The sequence below is a fragment of the Poecilia formosa genome, unplaced genomic scaffold (assembly GCF_000485575.1).
Source record: "Poecilia formosa unplaced genomic scaffold, Poecilia_formosa-5.1.2 Scaffold2, whole genome shotgun sequence".
Lineage (NCBI taxonomy): Eukaryota > Metazoa > Chordata > Actinopteri > Cyprinodontiformes > Poeciliidae > Poecilia > Poecilia formosa.
Genome location: NW_006799941.1, coordinates 6,103,447 through 6,120,973, shown reverse-complemented (window position 1 = coordinate 6,120,973; position 17,527 = coordinate 6,103,447). Strand labels below are relative to the sequence as shown.

Genomic DNA, 17,527 nt, shown 5'->3' with positions numbered 1-17,527 from the left:
ATATGAAGGACAAGATATATTTATCTTTTTAGCTTTAGGAGAAAAGCTTTAGGAGTGTATGTGTGCCAGAAGGTTTAATATCTAAGTGCTTAGTGACTTGAACAAATCACATTTTCTCTAAAAATGGTAGTGCACTAAAGACAAGTGAAAAAAGCAGAGAAGCACCAGAGACAAACTTTGCAGAACCTTCAGAAAGCATGTATAAATATTGATCAAGACCACCTTAAAACATTACCAAAAAGTCTTGCTCCTCTGAAGTAAAATGTATAGAAATAAAGGGTGACTTGGGAATTGTATACTGTATGTACAAATTGTAATAACAGGGCAAACAGCACCACACACTGGAGAAAACAAATGTTTGCAGTTGTTTTTTCCCCTAAATTTTTACAATACATTTATTTTATTCTTATTAGTTATTAGTGGCATTGAGTGAGACACATGATGAATCACAGGTAGGGGCCAACTCAATTCTAAGGCCAGCTTAGAAAACAAACAAACAAACAAAAAGAAAAATGGTGTTAAGCGCATGTTTAAAGAAAGGAGATCACCCAACCCTGCCTTTGTTGCATTACATAAACCCATCCCAGAAAATGCAGAATCAACTGGCAGAAAACTTACGTGATGATGCAAAACTGTCAAATTTTTCAAAGATTGTTTGGCACACAGATGTGTTTTTTTCAGTGCCAGCCACCAGTTGTTGAATCTGAAAGAAGTTGTATGTTTTGAACATCTGGAGGACAGAAGTCAGTGATGAACACAGAGTGACCGTCCATGTCCACTTACATTGACGAGAGTTTCTCTAATATGCTGGGATTCTTTAAAAAACTGGTCACTGTTAAAAGAAAATACAGAGATTGTAGATGCAATATACAAACATTTTTAGGCAGCCTTTTTGTAATCAAAGTACTTGATTTAAGTTTATAGTTCATAGATTCACCTGTCACTTCTCTCTTTTGCTTTTTTCCTGTCCTCTTCAAACTTGTCAAGCAAGCCTGAGGTTCTCGTTTTGTCCTTCATGTCGCCAAACAGAAGAGGTTTAGAGGTATATCTGTTTAAAATTGTTGGGTCACTTCCCTGAAAACAAAAAAACAAAAACATCATATGTGATTATCAGTCAGAGTATAATTAATCGTAATGTGCTTCACTAAAGAAACTGAGTCATTGCAATAAATTTACTTTTTTAAATAACATACTAATTTATGGAAGATAGAGACTTACCTCCTGTGAACTTTGCTGGGAGTTTCTGGATGACAGACTCATTTCCTGAGACATTCCCTGGGAATGTTCATGCCAAAACTGTGAGCCAAAGAAAACCTGGGAATCTGTCAAACCAGGATATCCATTGGAGGCCGCATTTCTGCTCATTAATTAGTCGCCATCATGCAGTGTGTTGAAGGAAAACAATAAATTACAAATTAACTTAAAAAAAAAACTATTTGTAAATAAAAGGGCATTAAATATAATACAAAATAACAGCTTATTTATCTACATTAGTGGCCAAGAAACAATATTTAAAAAATATAGCTAATTACCTGGTCCCAGCTGGTATGTTCAACATTTCCTTGATGTTCCTCAAATAACTCATGTCTGGTTTCCTGCTTGAAAGGTCAACAAGTTAGTTCAAGATTTAAAAAAAAGAAAGAAAAAAATTAGCTTAAACATGCTAACTCGCTATTTCAGTCAAACAGAGAAGGCTTTAGCTAAAGAATGGTACAGATTACAAAAGTAAAGTATGAAATCTAAACTGTACGTGACATAACTACACTAATATAAAAAATAATCAACTCACAGGTCCCTTGGTCTCCTCCCCGGGGACTTATTTGCAAATAGCTTAAAAAACCATTTGGTTTTTTAAGCTATTTTAAATTTCCCGCCGTTTAAACCTTCAGTGCGAGGCGAGGTTGCGTTTACTGACCGTCGAAAAGAAAGCTTACACTTATAAAAAATAAATGAGAAAATAACCGTTTTGGATTGGTATTTGTTTACTGTTCACTTAGCAATCATGCTCCTATTAATACCTTTTTGGAATATTTACTCTTATGAAAAACAATACGGACTTAGTTTGAATTTAGAGACAAGAGATCTTTTGTAGATATTTTTTCTAAGCCAGTGAAGCCTTATATCTTGTGCCTGTTGGAAGCAGCTGGAATAATCAAAGAATTACAGATTCATCAGAATCTGCTCTAAATATAAAATATATTATTATTATTGTTATTATTATTATTATTATTATTATTATTATTATTATTATTATTATTATTATTATTATTATTGTTATTATTATNTATTATTGTTATTATTATTATTATCAAAATTAGCACAAATAAAACACAATATGTGTTTATTTTTTTACATGATGGCACTTTAACATTTCAGTTTAATAATATTATAATGCTGGCTTTCACTAATTTACTGCTGCCCCAGCTATATCAGCAGTATATGATATGAAAAGATACACAAATTTTGTTGACTTGAATTGCACCTTTGGTTATGCTGCTGCACATAACAATTAACCTGTTAACAAGACCTGTAGAGATGTTACCTATTTTTCTGAATATTACAAGTATTTTATTTTGTCTGTATTTGAGAGTTATTGTTATTTTTAGGGTTACACAATGTTAGATAATCTTGCACTGACAAAAAAAAATCAATATTGTTATGATAATAGTTGCCCTCCTATTTTCATTTTTCCTCTCCATCTGTGCCTCTATCACTCTGTGATCTTCAACACTGTGGGCAACGCCAGGTGTGAGTAGTATATACACTGCCATAACACCATCCAACAGGCAAAAATACCCTGAACACACCATCGTTACCTTTCAACATGGTCAAGGTACCATCATGCTAAGGGAGGGCCTATCTTGAAAAAGAGACATAAGCTGGTAAGAACTAATGAGAAAATTAAACTAAGCAAGAAAGGAAGGAAGAAACCTAGTTGCAAGTTGCAAAAGACCTGAAGGTATGTGAAGGTTTAACTTAAACAACTCTGTGTAAAAGTACAATGGAAACATTTATATATTGATCTGTGCGGTATTTTGGTTCAGTCAATGCGCAGACTTTAATATATATGCACGTTTATTACATTTTATTTAAAGTGGGGCCGAGGAAATCGTATTTAAGAGAAATAAGCTCTTTCAGGGGTAGATAAATGTTGAGCTCCACCAAGAAGAAGCAGTCGGTGACGTGTGGACTTTATTTTGAAAATCGCTCCCGGAAGTCAGCCTGCCAAATTTTTTTAAAACGAGTATCTCCGAGTCGTAGGATTATCTGTCTGAGACAGTCACAGAGGTGGATCCATGACAAATCCACCAACAAATACCAGTGACTGTGTGGTAACAGCCCTGCTGCAGACCAGCTCTGCGGGTTTTTAACCCATACAGGTGAGTTTGGTCAGGCCGAAGCCTTCCGTCGTCTGGCTGGTGAGTTTAACTTTCTTACGTTTCAGCACGCAGCAGCCGATTCTGCCTCTGTAATTCAAACTGATTAGATAAAACTAATTCAAGTGGATTTTTAGATGTTCTTATGTATCACTGGTTTAGATGTTTCAGTTCTGTCTGCTCATACCTTTTGTTTTTTATTTCACATTACGGCAGGTGCTAGCTAGCACCTGGTACATCAGCCCATTGACGCTAACCTGCTGCTCCTCTGTTTACATTGTTTCTGTGCACAACAACGTGCCTGGCAGAGATGCAGATGCAATCAAGACAAACGCAGCTTATGTTTACTGTAGCCCTGCAACATGCATACCTTTTTTTATTTATAAAAGTGGCTAGTTTAAACAAGTTCGAACAATCATAATATGAATCATATCTCACTCATTGAAACTCCACCACTCATAAGAAAGTAAAACAATAACAACAACAAAAACAAACAAACAAACAAAAAAAACACACAAAAAAAATATAAGAAGAAAAAAAAGCATTTTACAACAGTTGTGCTGTTATAAAATTTAAATAAGAGTTTGCTGACCAAAAAAGGCAAATTTCTCTTTCTTGCATCAGTGATTGAAATGTCAAGCACTGAACACGCTGACTTCTTTTTAATTAAAATTGACGTCTCCTATTATTTTTAGAGTTTCTAAGTGTATCAGTTTTAATAGTTCCTTGATTGTAAAATTAGAGAAAGTTTGGGCTAAGAAATGAAATCCGAGGACCAAGATAGGTGGATATATGTTGAAAATGAAATGCATTAATTTGTCTTTGTTTTATTTAAAAAAAATATTTGTATGAACATTTGAACTTTTTCTCCAGTTATTTTGAGGAAGAGCAGTTTAGTTATATCATAAACAGAAATCAAATGCAAGATATAAAACATTAATAATAGCTTCTCTTTATTCAGTGTAACCACAACTCTGTTTCTTAATAACATCAAAATAATGGTGGTCTTTTTCATCACTGTAAAAGAAAATGTGTTAGATATAATCAATTCTTCCCATTTGAACTGAACTTGAGATAGTCAAACTTGTTAATTTGGTTGATTCTGATTGACGGTATTTATTGTAATGAAAATAAAAGATATTTACAAAAAACAACTTTGTTTTTGATAACGTTCTCTGCATGTAGTCAGAGTTGCTCAAGCAAAACCATTTCTCAATAGTGTAAAAAATATTTCTTCTGCTGTCAGGAAGAAACTGTAACAGAGAGAAAGAGTTGGAGGTGGAGGGAGAAGAGTAGAGTAGAGTGCACACGAGGATGATTGAAAGCGCTAAGACCTTCCTCCTGGATCTGATTGGTTGTTCCTAGTTAGCACTGGGAGGAGGCAGAGGAGCTCCTTTTTATTTTTTTAAACGCATCATCTTTCTCATACCATACTGTTATGACATGCTGATGGTTTCAACAAATGTACAAAGATAGAATTTTATATATATATATATATATATATATATATATATATATATAAACGTTTCACTCTGCAGCTTTAACAAAGTAATTTAGCTTTAAAGCTAAACTACTTTGAGGCAAGGTAAGATCTGTTTGGTGCCCAAAAGAAGCCGTCTTTATGTGTCACCTTATTTATTTCCACAGGAGGGTTTATGAGTAAAGGTGTGTCTGGCTTTGTAACATTGATTCATGTCTAAATTAAATCTGTTTCATCTTCAAGGGTTCAAGTATGGGTTTGTCATTCCTTTTGGTCTTGGCTGCCTCTGTGATCCTGATCAGACCAGAGACGCCCGTAACGAAGGTACGGAACGGATGTTGATCTGTTCTTGCTGTGTGCAGTTCAGGTTGTGCGGCTTTATTAATCCGAGCCCGGTTCTGTGCTCACAGGCCCTACATCATAACTCTGTGGAGTGCTGTGGAGAGAAGCAGAAAGTGAACAACTCGTGCTCAAATGACACTCACTGTGAACCAGGTAATGTGGGAGTGTTCATACTTTTCCACATTCCATCACATCACAACCACAATCTTCAATTAGCTTTTTTTTTTTTTTTCTTGGGCTTGTATGTGACCAAGTTGTGAATAATTGTGAACTGGAAGGAGAAAAATACCTTCTTTTTTTTCCAAAATAAAATAAGAGTGTGACGTGTAGTTTGTATTCAACACCTCATGTTTATAATTTGTTAAATCACCTTTCATTGTTGTTACATACGCAGGTCTTTTGGATTATTACTCTACCAGCTTTACACATCTAAAACTGACATTCTTTGTAGGATAGCTCAAGTTCATCAGATCTTTGAGTCTGCAGATTCTCAGTTACACCTAGGTCTGGACTTTGAAATACTCACTGCTTATCTTCTGCAGGTTGCTTCTATCGTTTGCTGGAGAACAGCAACGTCGTCTGCATATTCTGTGACGCTGCAGCTGTGGATTTGGAGAATGTGACCGTTTGCACATACAGTACGAGCTTTTTAATTCTTAGTGTTTCGAGTGAGTTTTAGTAGATGTATATTTATGTATATACATATATATAATTTGACCTTTGTTCTTCTAGACTACACATTGGAACGTAAAAACCACACAACAGTAACAACTGTCATTCCTAAAATTGGTAAGAAAGGTAGACTAAAACCCGTCTCCCAGGTTCTGAGTTCTGGCAGCATTGTAAGTGGGGGTTGTTTCCTGTTTTTGTGCAGGAGGCCCAGGCGTGGCGGCCTCCGTTCTTCTGGGAACGCTGTTGATCAGTATGTTCCTTATTCTCACTGTTGCCTCCTTTTTCTACCTCAAACGCTCCAACCGGCTGCCTGGTTTCTTCTACCGGCGAAACAAAGGCGAGTACGAGTCTCCTCAGAGGAAAAACTCTTATGAGTTGGCTCTTAGTATTTTTTTTATTTTTTTATCTTATCTTATCTTTTTTATCTTTTGTTTATATTTACAGCCTTTATATTTCAACCAAGTGAGACGGTAATTTTTTAATTTGTTTTTCCTTCCAAACATTTTAATTTAACATTAGAAATCATAAAGAAGCTCATGGCTTTTTTTGTTTTTATCCCTTACAGGCAGTTATGATCCCTTCAGGTAAGACGACTATGTCTGTAAAATACCTGTTTTAAGGTCTTGCTCAACAGGTTTTACTGTTGTGTAGTTATTAGGCAATGCCTAAAATATTTGGCAGTGCTACAGATGTTTTGCAGCTGTTGAAATGTTTTCTTTTCATTAAGGTTGTGTCAATTCCTGCAGGAATCCTTCAGATCACGTAGCTTTAACTCACGTCAGAGTTCAGTCGTTAAAATCATCAGATTGCTCATGCAGAGCCTCACAAAGGTTTTTATACACCTTGGAGGTTTTCACATTACACTTGCAACTTTGCAGCGTACTCTCTGTAATGGGTCAACAAAAATACACTTCACTTTGGATAGCTATCTTTCAGAAAATACGGTAGCTCCCTTCTAAAAGTCTTGCAACTTTAGATTGTCATTACTCCAATACGTTTGCTTCAAGTGATTAAATGTTATCTCCTCAGGCTTTCCCTGGGTTCCGTAGGTCAGTGCAAATACAATATATCTGTTTAAATCAGTTGTGCTCAAGCTGGCCGACAACTTTTAAATGCTTCGATTCAGAACTCCTAAAGTCAGCACAAAGTCTTCGGATTTCAGAGCACATTTAATTAAACGCATCGTTTTCCGTCTGCAGGGAGGAAAGAGAGATATGTGAGGAGGGAGCGGCCCTCAACGCGAAACGTCACCACCATCCCCACCTCGGCTGCCACTCAGGTGCATGATGTGTAGGAGGAGTGATGGGTTTGGTGCAGGTAGGGAGAAAAGCTCAGGAAGGACCTGAAGGAAGACCAGCTGACTCTAGGAATGTTGGCCAAATTTAACTACTGCTGCTGCTCCTGCCTTCGTATCACTAAGGCTGACACTGTTTTGTGTTTTTAACAATAACCTGTCACACTGATACTCTGAATTCACTGGAAAATCACTTTTTTTTTTTTTCACCTTTTTCTTCCGGTGAAAATCTTTAGAATGTCTTCAGTTTTTAGTTGACACACTGTCTCCCCAATTTTATTGGTTTATCCCCACTTCCCGATTCTTTTCCAGATCACTATAATAAATTAAGTGCCAAGAATAGAGAGGGGCATTGTAGACCCTTTTTCAGAGTAGGCTAGTTGTGTTTGAAATGCTTGAAATAGTTGAAAATTAGCTGCTTAAACCAGAGAAAAAGCCTTTCTATGTGTGCAACACTGGTTTTAAAATAAGCTGTTTTTAATCTGCTGCTTCTGAATCTGAGCTCAGCAGCTGCATCTAAATAACTCTGCATATAATAGTTAAATCTTTCCTCTAAAAGAGCTCGGCAGCTGTGATTTTTGTGGAGCAAACTGACTGTTTAACATTCAATTATTATTTTTTGCTTTTCTTTTTCTACTGAACCTGCTTGTTTTTGCTTATGTTCTGGCTTTGTGCACTGATGTTTACTGCTTATGTTAAACCACTATTGGTCTTCTGGTGGGCCACGATTCATCTAGGAGAATTCCCCGAGGCACTGTATGGATCAATATTTCTATCTTTTAATTTTGTAATTTGCGTTGTTGACATTGTATTTATTTTTGTAACCAACTGAGGTGCATGAACTGCATTCCACTGGCTTTCATAACCATAATATTTATAAGGATATTTATTAAAGAAATCATTGTATCAAATTAAACAACTGAATTTGTGCCGCAAAGTTCGGCTTAGACCCAAACTTATATTTTTAAAACGTAACCTTTGCGAGTCTATGTGCACTTTAAGGTACTGAGCTCATGATGAAAATGTGCTTTTTAACAGAAAAACTCCAAGTATCTTACCAAGTATAGCTGTTTTCTTGTTGTTGATGGGTTTTTTTTTTTTCTCAAGGAAGCAGCACTATTTTTTCCACCATGAACTCTATTTGCCTAATATTTAATTTGCCAAATGTCAGAAGGAAATGGCGTGATTACATTACTGTGATGACTGCCATTATGAGCTTTAAACACAGCTGAGGAGCTTTTGATGATGATTTTGATTTTCGGATAGTATCCAGTGGCCTTTACTGTATCTCTAATCCTCATCCAAGTCTCTTCTGTTTTATTTTGACAACCCTATGGCAGTTGTGTGCTTTACTATTTCAAGTCACACAATTGCAGTCGTCATTCCTTAGCTATTCATCTTTTTTGCTACTTATGGTATTTGTTGTACAGTAAAACAAAAAGCTTGATATGTGCATATATTGTTTTTATACAAATGGAGTGTTTTTGTAATGTACTTTCTTTTGTTTTTGTGCCATAATAAAAGTTCGGAAGATGTATAATTTGCAAAAAATAAAGCACCTTTCTCTTACAAAAAGGCTGTATTTTATTTTTTAGAGCTAAATCTGAAGGTTACCTAATGTACATGCAAAGAAAATGAGTTATTAATGTTTGCATCCACTTGGAAATCTTAATTGTTGTGAATCTAACTTGGGTATTCTGCAGGTGTAAAACGACCTGATAAATGCATTGTATTAGGATTTCAAGATCTTATATTAAAAGGGAGAACACCCAGAACGTGACTTGTAAACCCTGGTTATTGTGCATCGACTTGCATGAAATCTTATTTAGTCAAAAGACAGTTATTGTTTGCCTTTTTTTTTATATAATTTGATGCACATTTGAAATCCACTGGAGAACTGGCTCTTCACCTTGTTTTTCACACCAGCAAAAATAAAATAATAGTGTACCTTCTTAAAACTACCACTCAAAAAAAAATCATTTTTAGAGACTCGGCATCATTGTTAAATTGTATTATTATTAGTAAGTAATTACTGTTATCAATTATTTGAAAAAGTAAAATGTCACACCTCTGGTGAGCATGAAAGCTACACGTGACAAGGACACGTTACTCTATTTATACCAGCGGAGTGGACATGTGGGATATGTGCAAGGACAGATGGACATCATAGTTGTAATGTCCAGCAGGAAAACATTGAGAGCTCTTTCACACTGGATGACTTGTCCGTCTGCAGCAGGTAGGATCTTCTGTGCTGCTTAACACATCAATTAGTTTATAAAGAACATCGCATGTTTTAAGATTAATGTAAAACAGAGTGACCTTGCTGCGAGAGCTGAATAGGTTTGTTTATATGGATCTTAAGCGTATTTGTCCCACAGATAAAGCTCCCCGAGTTGTTAAACATGAAGAACATAACATTTAAGATATAAACCGCAGGATATTTTCTTTTTTAAAATTTGAATATGTGTAGTAATTTCTTTTGCCCATATCTTTTTTGTTAAGCTGATCTGTTGGACCCCTGCTCTCTTTGCCCCCCCTCCCACTCACCTCCCCTTCCAGATCATGTAGCTTGTTTTCTAAGAGTGGAGCTCTTAGTGTATTTTGGGATTTTACATGTGACTGCATTGCTGTTGAGTTGGTTTGCTGCTTTAAGTTACTATTACGAGTCAAACAGGTCATGTTTGCTAGTTTCCAACATGGCAGGTGATAAAAACCAAATGCTCCTGTTCTAAATTTAGGTCCATTGTATCAAGCAAGCAGCTCAGTCAGAGATCCTACACTATGTATAATTTAATACAAGGAACTTTCAGGTTTAGTTAATCATGGAGAAAGTTTGTGAAACAATTTGCCTTCAAAGGTCTCTAAGTTAGTAAATAGACTCCACCTGTGTGAAATTTAATTCCTGCATAAATTCAGATGAAATATTCTTTTCTTTCACAATTTTGTTCTGCTTTGTGTTGGCCGATCACATGAAATCTCATAAAAATTCAGCAAAGCTTGTGGTTGTAAGGTGACAAAATGTGAAAATGTTTGGCGAACACTTTCGCAAGGCACTACTTTGCCCATCCATCTAGTTTTAAAAGGTTTTGTTTAAAAAGCCTCACCGCTTTTGAAATGTATGTCTTAAATTATTGATAAACTTTTCTGTTTATTGGTTTAAAAAGGGGGTGAAAACTCTTGGAAATCTGAACCTGGAAAGTGCGTATGACCCCAAAGAACAGTTGATTTCCAGTCAGACTGAAACTACGTTTTCTCATCCTCTTTGTTTTTCAGAGTAATGTGAGGCCTCAAGCATGGATGATTTGGATCACAGCATTCACATTGCAGAGAATGACTGGATTAGCTTCTACGATGACAGCGAGGAATGTAATCTGCTGCAGGCCTCGCTTGCCTTCCCCGATGATTCCAGCCTCAGCGACTCGGAGGATTCAGGAAACTTCAACACAGGCCAACAGGAGACAAACGGGAGTACAGACAGCAACACCTCCGAGGAGAGCTGCACAGGTGGCATACTTGTAGAGCAGCTTTTTCAAAGTGATGCAACATGTATGAAACAGGGGGAAATAAGTGTCAGCTTTCCAGAAACAAACACAATCTCCACAACGTCTGCAGACGAAGAGATTGCACAAGAAATTCTGGCCAAGACAAGCGATAGCAACACTAACACGCTGCAAACAAATCCACTCAGCAATTACAGTTCAGAAGGGAGAGGAATGTTGTCAAGAGATGGGGCTGCACAAATGACAAGTGACCTCAAATCCAACAAGAAACCTGACCTACTTTCCTGCAAACAAGCAGTGCCGAGTGCGAGCGAGCCGGACGCCACCGGCAGGGCGGAGAAGGAGCGCTGGTTCGTGACTGTGAATGACAATCTGGCATGGCGGCGAGGGCGTTCTACCTCTGTGAAAAAAAAACTCAAACAAAAAAACCCTGGTGAGGCAGAAAATGTTCAAAATTCAGATACCGAACGAGGGCGCGAACAATCAAGAGGCATTCAGTTGAACCGAAATAAAGAATCTGGAGAATTATCAGAAGAACCGCTTAGTTCTCGGTCAGTTGCAGCGATGAACAGAGACAAATGGGAGCCAGGGAGCTCAGGACACACGTCCTATGACAGCTTCTCACCCTCACCAACAGCGTTGGAGCGCTTGCAGTGTTCAGAGCTTCGACATGGTGCTGAATTCTCCTCCGCTGGCAGCTGGGATTCTGACAGCTATTTGTCAGCTGTTGAATCGGTGGAGGAAGCTCAGCATCCTCTTGAAGAGCATCTCATTAAACGCCTTCCTCTGGAATGCCCATTATCCCCAACATGTGACAACCAAAACGTCAGCTTGACTCTCCCCATTGACGCAACAGCAGCAAATTATGATGGTTATGCCACTCCGGAGCTCCCTTTCACTCCTCCATCTCCAGAAATACCAGATGAAAACTCCACTTATGGAAATGACACATGTTCTGAAACCCACCTACCACCTTCACCATCTGGTGGCTCCCGGGAGGATCAGCTCAGTCCGGATTCAACTCAGTCACTTTGCTCTGCAACAGACAGCCCAGAAACATTCGCCAAAGCTGCAGGCCAGGCTCAGCCAGTGTATGCAATCTCTGCTTTCTGGGATGAAGTGGAAAAACTGACTATAAACGATATTTTGCAGATCAGAATGGGGATAAGCTGTAGATTAACCGAAGAAACAGCAGGACCCGACACAAGCGACCTTCCCACAGACCCCAGCCAATTTGATCCTCTTGATAACTCCATGATGGACACGTCTGACGCCGCAGACTCAGACTACTTCACACAGCCAGATGAATCCAAGCGTGATCGGTCAGTCTGCGAGTTTTCAAGCTCAGATTTTGAGGAAGAGTCCTGGCAGTTTGCGAATTTAAGTAAAAACTCTAGCCCTGACCTTCAGAACAAATCCCAACGAAGTGACTCTTGCCTTTTTTTAGACGAGGACGACTCCACTGATTATGAACGAAGAGAAACCCCCGTTGCTCTAGACCAAAGTCTTGACTGTCAAGACTTCCAAAATGTGATCTCCTGCCAAAGAAGGATGACAAAAAGCAGAAGTATGTACAACGTACAGGCTCTCACCAAAGAGGACGTAGCTCCACTACCTTCTCTTAGTATAGACCAGAACGATTTGCCTCTTAGTAGGGATCAACCTCTGCAGGCTTTTTTATCCCACACAGACTTACAGGATTACAGAATATCCTTCCCGGAAATCTTTGAGTATTTTTTCACAGAATATGACAACACTCCATTACAGTTTCTCTCTGTTGGTGATCCTGAAGAGATGTTTGTGTCTCGTGTCTTTCACTCTCCTCTCTGTACATTCGGAAAAGATCCATGGGCCGCTCCTTTCCAGTGTAGCACAGAGAAACCCATCCCAATCTTCTCTTGCTCTCGTCCTGCTGTCCAAGACCTCACATTCCCAAATCCACACGTCTTCCTGAGCACAGACTGTGAGGAAGTGGACAAAGTGTCTCCAATGAGACTCATGTCTCATTCGTTTTTTCACGCCAGTCCGCACAGATCCTCAGGAGCAGCAGGTGTGGACAGATCCCACAGTTGGAAAAGTTTTCTGTCTTTGAGGAAAATTCGCTTTCCAGACAAAGGCAGCATCTGCTGCAGCGAGTCGGGTGCCTGGATTTTTCCTGTTGACACTGAAGACATCCGGATGGGGAGTCAGAATCAGGCAGTAACATCGTTCAGTGAGAGGAGAGCTTGTCTGGATTTTTCTCAGGAGTTCAGAGAGCTGGAAGAGCAATGCTGGATTTCGGAAACTGTATGGACAAGTAGGTCCCAGCATGCAACGCTGCCATCAAAAGCAGGTTCATGTGCACTCACACATAAAAGACATTTAATTCCATAAACTTTTCAGTTTACTGAAATGTTGTTTCAAAACACACACAAAAAAACAAAACAGCTGATCCAATTTATGACTGAATTAGATACTGAAAAAACTAATCAGTTAAATCCAGTTATATTGAAAGATTTTAAAACGGCACAGACACATCAAGTGCTGGCAAAAGGTTAGGGAATTTTAACCTTTATTTGGGTGAAAATTGTGGACATAGTGAAATGTTCATGCTAAAGTGATAATACACTGCAGAAGTTGAATGATTAAAGTAAAAGTGTGCCTTTTTTGAGGGTCGGGAGGGGGGGAACCCATGAAAACCCAACGTTTTTAATGGTCTGACGTAACTCTGGTGCTTCGCCTCCCTTATTTGCATCTGGAGTCTAGCGTCATTGACCATCCAGTTCTGCAGGGTAAAGTTCACCATTAAGCTGTCATCAGCATGGGATGTGGCCAAAGGATTTCCACTGCTGTGACTTTTCCAGTCTCTCTGTGTCTCTGTTGCAACCTGCTGACGACACTCTGACAGTCTAAGCTCAGTGTCAACTTCCCTGTTGGTGTGTCCTGCTTTAAGCCTAGCGATGGCAAGATACTCGTCAATGAATGTTGGCTGCTTTGTTAGAGGACGCCATGTTGAGCAATTAATTGTAAAACATTGAACAGTTGGGTAAATGCATCATGGCAAGTCTAATCAGGATCACCTATAAAGGTGATGGTGGTTCTTTTTTCACCTTTAAACATGATTTATTAATTTTTTACCAATCCAGTTTAGTCATCTCAGTGCATTCACATAAAAATGCTATGCAAAAATGAAATATTTCATAATGAACAAATAGCAATGTTTCTGCAATGAAATTTATAAATGAGACAAAAACAAACCAACACAGTAGGTTCATTTTTTTTTTTTCAAATGACCCAAACACAAATAAACGCTTGAGAACATTTTTAAGTTTATTCTGGAATTTCACCTGGACCAGTTTGGTTGGTCTTGGTGAACAGTATGGAGAATTATGCGTAATAATTCCCAGTTTGGAAAAATAAACAGGAAGTCCTCAGAAACTCCAAGTGTTAATTTGAAGGTTCTCATCCACCCTGACCTTAAAGCCTAATTTGGCTGCTACCACATAAATTACAGTGATATAAATTTTATTTTCATTTAAATATTTCCAAATGAGTACATAAGGTGCTAGTTAACATGTTCCTGTGGTGTCTGAATGTGAATGAGAAACACATCATTATTAGCTTTCTTTGCCAATTTTGAGCCTGGCTTCTGAGCATGCTAATAGTTTTCCACATTGCAACCGGAACCATGTGAACTTGGAGGTAATGTTGCTCCTATACCCAATTTCTCACGTCAGAGATTAAAAGAGAAACATAATACATGGAGCCACTTGTTCTCTGCTGCTCTGTTGCTTCTACTCAGTGGTGAAATTTGATTTGGGCAATAAGGCTTAATCAGACACTGATGCTGTCTGATTTGATGAGAGGAAAATTAACGTTTTAGAATAATTTAACAAGTCTCCAGAAATAATCCTGACAGAAAACATGTTCAAATTAAGTCAAAAGATGCTTCACCAATGTATTAAAGGTTTGAAGATTTATTCAACCTTGTTATTTCACCTTTGTAGTTTTATTTTATTTTTTTTAAATATTGGACTTGTTTGTTTTTAAGTTAATTTGTCCAGGATAAACGTCACATTATGTGGAAAAGGTTTTTGAAATGGTTGACCATGGTCTCTGTTTTTGCACTGCTAACACCTGCCTTGGTTAACAGGAGTGTGCACACTTTTGAGAGCCACAGTATACAATACAACAATACATCAACTCCATAATATGTTACATTTAATGATTAAAGTAATTTTCAAATCTCAAATTGGCTGGATTGCATTTCAAACGTGACAAGTCTCTCTTTAAAAGTCTATTTTATTCCTCTGACAGAGCGAGAAGGCCTCTTCTCCAGAGTGAAGCAGTCAGACATGTGTTTAGTCTGCATTGCTTTTGCCTCTTGGGTGCTGAGATCTTCTAATCCAGAGGCTGCAGATGCCTGGAAAGCAGGTATGAACCGTCTCCTTTGTCATCATTATCTGAGAAGTGTTATTTAAAAATAACATTTAGCTGAGATAAAATAATAATTTTCTAATACTATAATATCCACCTATTTGTAACATTTTTCTTGATTTTACTGTTTAATAACTACACTGTTACTCTGAGGCCCATTGAAACAACCTGCAGAACATAGTCATACCCAACAATCCAACTTTTGCAGCTGAAAAACATTCCAAAGCAAATACTGAAATTTTCAAGGTATTTCGGCTGCAAAAATTTTAATTAGAAGAAAACAAACACATGGACGGATATCAAACTAAATTAACACTTTTAAACTATTGTTCAGCTCTTCTAGCAAACGTGAGTGCACTGTCTGCAATCCAGTACCTGCGGCAGTACATGACGATGGAGAACCCTCCCAGAGATGACCTCTGACAGGAACACGAACGAGAAGAAACTGTAAACATTCTCACTTGGGTCCACGTTGATTGAAAAACACAGAAAACATTCACAGTCAGCTACACAGCAGCTGGAGGTTGGTGAAGTAGAAAGGAGGAGTCTGTGTGGGAGAGGAGTCGTTCTGTGAACACCCCATAATACTAAACAAACAAACCAAATAATCAGTTTCAACTGCAAGCAGGATTCAGTAAATTAAAAATCTGAATTAGTATTTAATGGCTGACGAGTGTTGGCAATGTACATCTCCGCTCAAAATAACGTGTTTAAAAAAAAACAGTCAGCAAAGCTCCAAGTACTTCTAATAACCTTTATATACCTTTATTGGTAAATGCATTGGGAACACTGCACCATCTATTCCAAATCAAAACAGGAAGAACATATGTGTTAATTGTTCGTTGTTTAAATAATTATTTTTAAAACAGACATACACAAAGTTTGAGCTTTTATCTGAGTCACTAAACTAACATTTCACTTTATAAACAGTTCCTGAGAGCTGCTTCACATCTACGTTGACCAACTTTTGTCACCTGTGAACATTTATTCTAGGCTGGAGTGATTGGGCATCTCGCTGTTGCTCTGCATTTCTTGGTTTTACCTCAGGAAATGCACTTCTGATGTCACCCCACACAGTTTCCGCTGGACTACGGCCTGATTGCTTCATGAAACTTATCTTGTGGGTCTGGAACCACAACGCTGATCGCTTGCTGATGTGTTTGGGATCACTGTCTTGTTGAAACACACTTGAGCATTTGTTCTTTGACAAAAGGCAACACTTCTTCAAAATCTCTTATGAATTCAAACTAATCCACAATCCTTTGTATGCAACAAACAGGCCCAACACCATAGCATAAGAAGCATCTCCATAGCCTTGATGTGACTTGACTACCAGTCTGGGTTGACAAAACTGTCTGCACCACACAGTCCATAAAAGACAACCATAAACATATTATTAATCATTAGTAGTACATATATTTGTAACGGTTCTGTTGCTGGATGGGTCATAAAGATAAAAATCTTGTAAAAAAAAAAAATTCCACATGTAACTGACTTACTGTAACTGACCTCTGTGACTATTACTGCAATAAAATGTTGCTGAACCAAATGACTGGGATCTGCAGAACTGGTTTACTGATGATGAGGAAATTCAACGATTTGATTCAGGTGTGTTGAAGCAGTGATGCACCTGAAGGATGCAGGATGGTAGCTCTGGACTTGGACACACCAGCTGTAGAATAATTTGTGATCTGATGAAATCACACTTTGAGCTTTTAGTCCACTAAAACAATATTGTGTGCGTCACCAACTCACTATGCTTGCAGTAAAACACGGCGGTGACGGCATCATGGTGTGGGGTTATTTTCTTTAGGAGAAAAGGGTTTTATTGGGGTGGATGAAATTGAGTTACAAATCGTAGATGGCGGTACCTCATTTTTCAGTTATTTTTGCTTTTTGTGAAAATTAAATCTACTTATCATGCTTCACATCTGAAGAAGTCAGATGTTTTATTTTATAAGTAGATTTTAAATCCGATAAAGTTTATTAATATGTGCCGTGATGTCCTCACAGACAGAGAGGGTTAAGTTGATGTAAAAATGCTGATAAACTCTCCCAAAAGACTGAATGCTGAAACCCTTCGTAACAGCATCAGTTATGCAAGCAGGCATGCAATTATTTTACTTGTTTACATTTGCCATTTAACAGATTAGTTTGTTTTTCAGGTAAACGGTAGATATACATTACACTATAAAGGTGGAAAATGTAATGTGAGAATTTATTGTGGTCTCACTAAATAACATTATAAAACCTGGAGTTTTAAAACCTTTATTAATTTTATGCCATATTCACCCAATAAAAAAACATATATTAAAGCTTAAACAAATGATTAACTTTATAAGCATCATTAATGCCTTGGAGACAAAAATGACAAGAAAATTGTATCATTGGAGAAATATTTATTGAAATAAATATGGTATGGATACAGATTGATATATATCACATA

The 17,527-nt window shown here is 37.7% G+C and overlaps 3 protein-coding genes across 7 annotated transcripts in view; 2 read left to right on the top strand and 1 right to left on the bottom strand.

Moving 5' to 3' along the window:
* Positions 1-1,862, bottom strand: part of ccdc36 (coiled-coil domain containing 36) — a 3,523-nt gene extending 1,661 nt beyond the window's left edge. Inside the window, exons 1-6 of the mRNA XM_007552608.2 lie at positions 1,790-1,862; positions 1,533-1,595; positions 1,219-1,357; positions 938-1,074; positions 784-832; positions 619-703 (exon numbers count right to left, since the gene is read on the bottom strand). Coding sequence (XP_007552670.1) covers positions 619-703; positions 784-832; positions 938-1,074; positions 1,219-1,357; positions 1,533-1,585 — 463 coding nt within the window. The 5' untranslated portion in view covers positions 1,586-1,595; positions 1,790-1,862. The remainder of the gene's footprint in view (positions 1-618; positions 704-783; positions 833-937; positions 1,075-1,218; positions 1,358-1,532; positions 1,596-1,789) is intronic.
* A 1,329-nt stretch (positions 1,863-3,191) lies between these two features.
* Positions 3,192-8,740, top strand: cunh1orf159 (chromosome unknown C1orf159 homolog). 2 transcript variants are annotated; one of them, XM_007551885.2, is made up of 9 exons: positions 3,192-3,419; positions 5,101-5,181; positions 5,268-5,352; positions 5,742-5,837; positions 5,932-5,988; positions 6,074-6,208; positions 6,316-6,341; positions 6,437-6,455; positions 7,071-8,740. In XM_007551885.2, the coding sequence occupies exons 2-9, from the start codon at positions 5,110-5,112 to the stop codon at positions 7,163-7,165; spliced, it is 585 nt and encodes a 194-aa protein (XP_007551947.1). In that variant the 5' UTR covers positions 3,192-3,419; positions 5,101-5,109; the 3' UTR covers positions 7,166-8,740. The 2 variants fall into 2 exon arrangements, with proteins under 2 accessions (XP_007551947.1, XP_007551959.1); XM_007551897.2 differs by having other exon boundaries at positions 3,193-3,380.
* Positions 8,741-9,297: 557 nt separating this feature from the next.
* perm1b (PPARGC1 and ESRR induced regulator, muscle 1b) lies at positions 9,298-17,385 on the top strand. Of its 4 annotated transcripts, XM_016671567.1 has the most exons (5): positions 9,298-9,401; positions 10,439-12,997; positions 14,962-15,078; positions 15,416-15,528; positions 16,075-17,385. In XM_016671567.1, exons 2-4 carry the CDS (start codon positions 10,459-10,461, stop codon positions 15,502-15,504), a joined length of 2,745 nt encoding a protein of 914 aa, XP_016527053.1. In that variant the 5' UTR covers positions 9,298-9,401; positions 10,439-10,458; the 3' UTR covers positions 15,505-15,528; positions 16,075-17,385. The 4 variants fall into 4 exon arrangements, with proteins under 4 accessions (XP_016527053.1, XP_016527057.1, XP_016527056.1 ...); XM_016671571.1 differs by having other exon boundaries at positions 10,439-12,961; positions 15,416-17,385; XM_016671570.1 differs by having other exon boundaries at positions 10,439-12,961; positions 14,959-15,078; positions 15,416-17,385.
* The last annotated feature ends 142 nt before the right edge of the window (positions 17,386-17,527 follow it).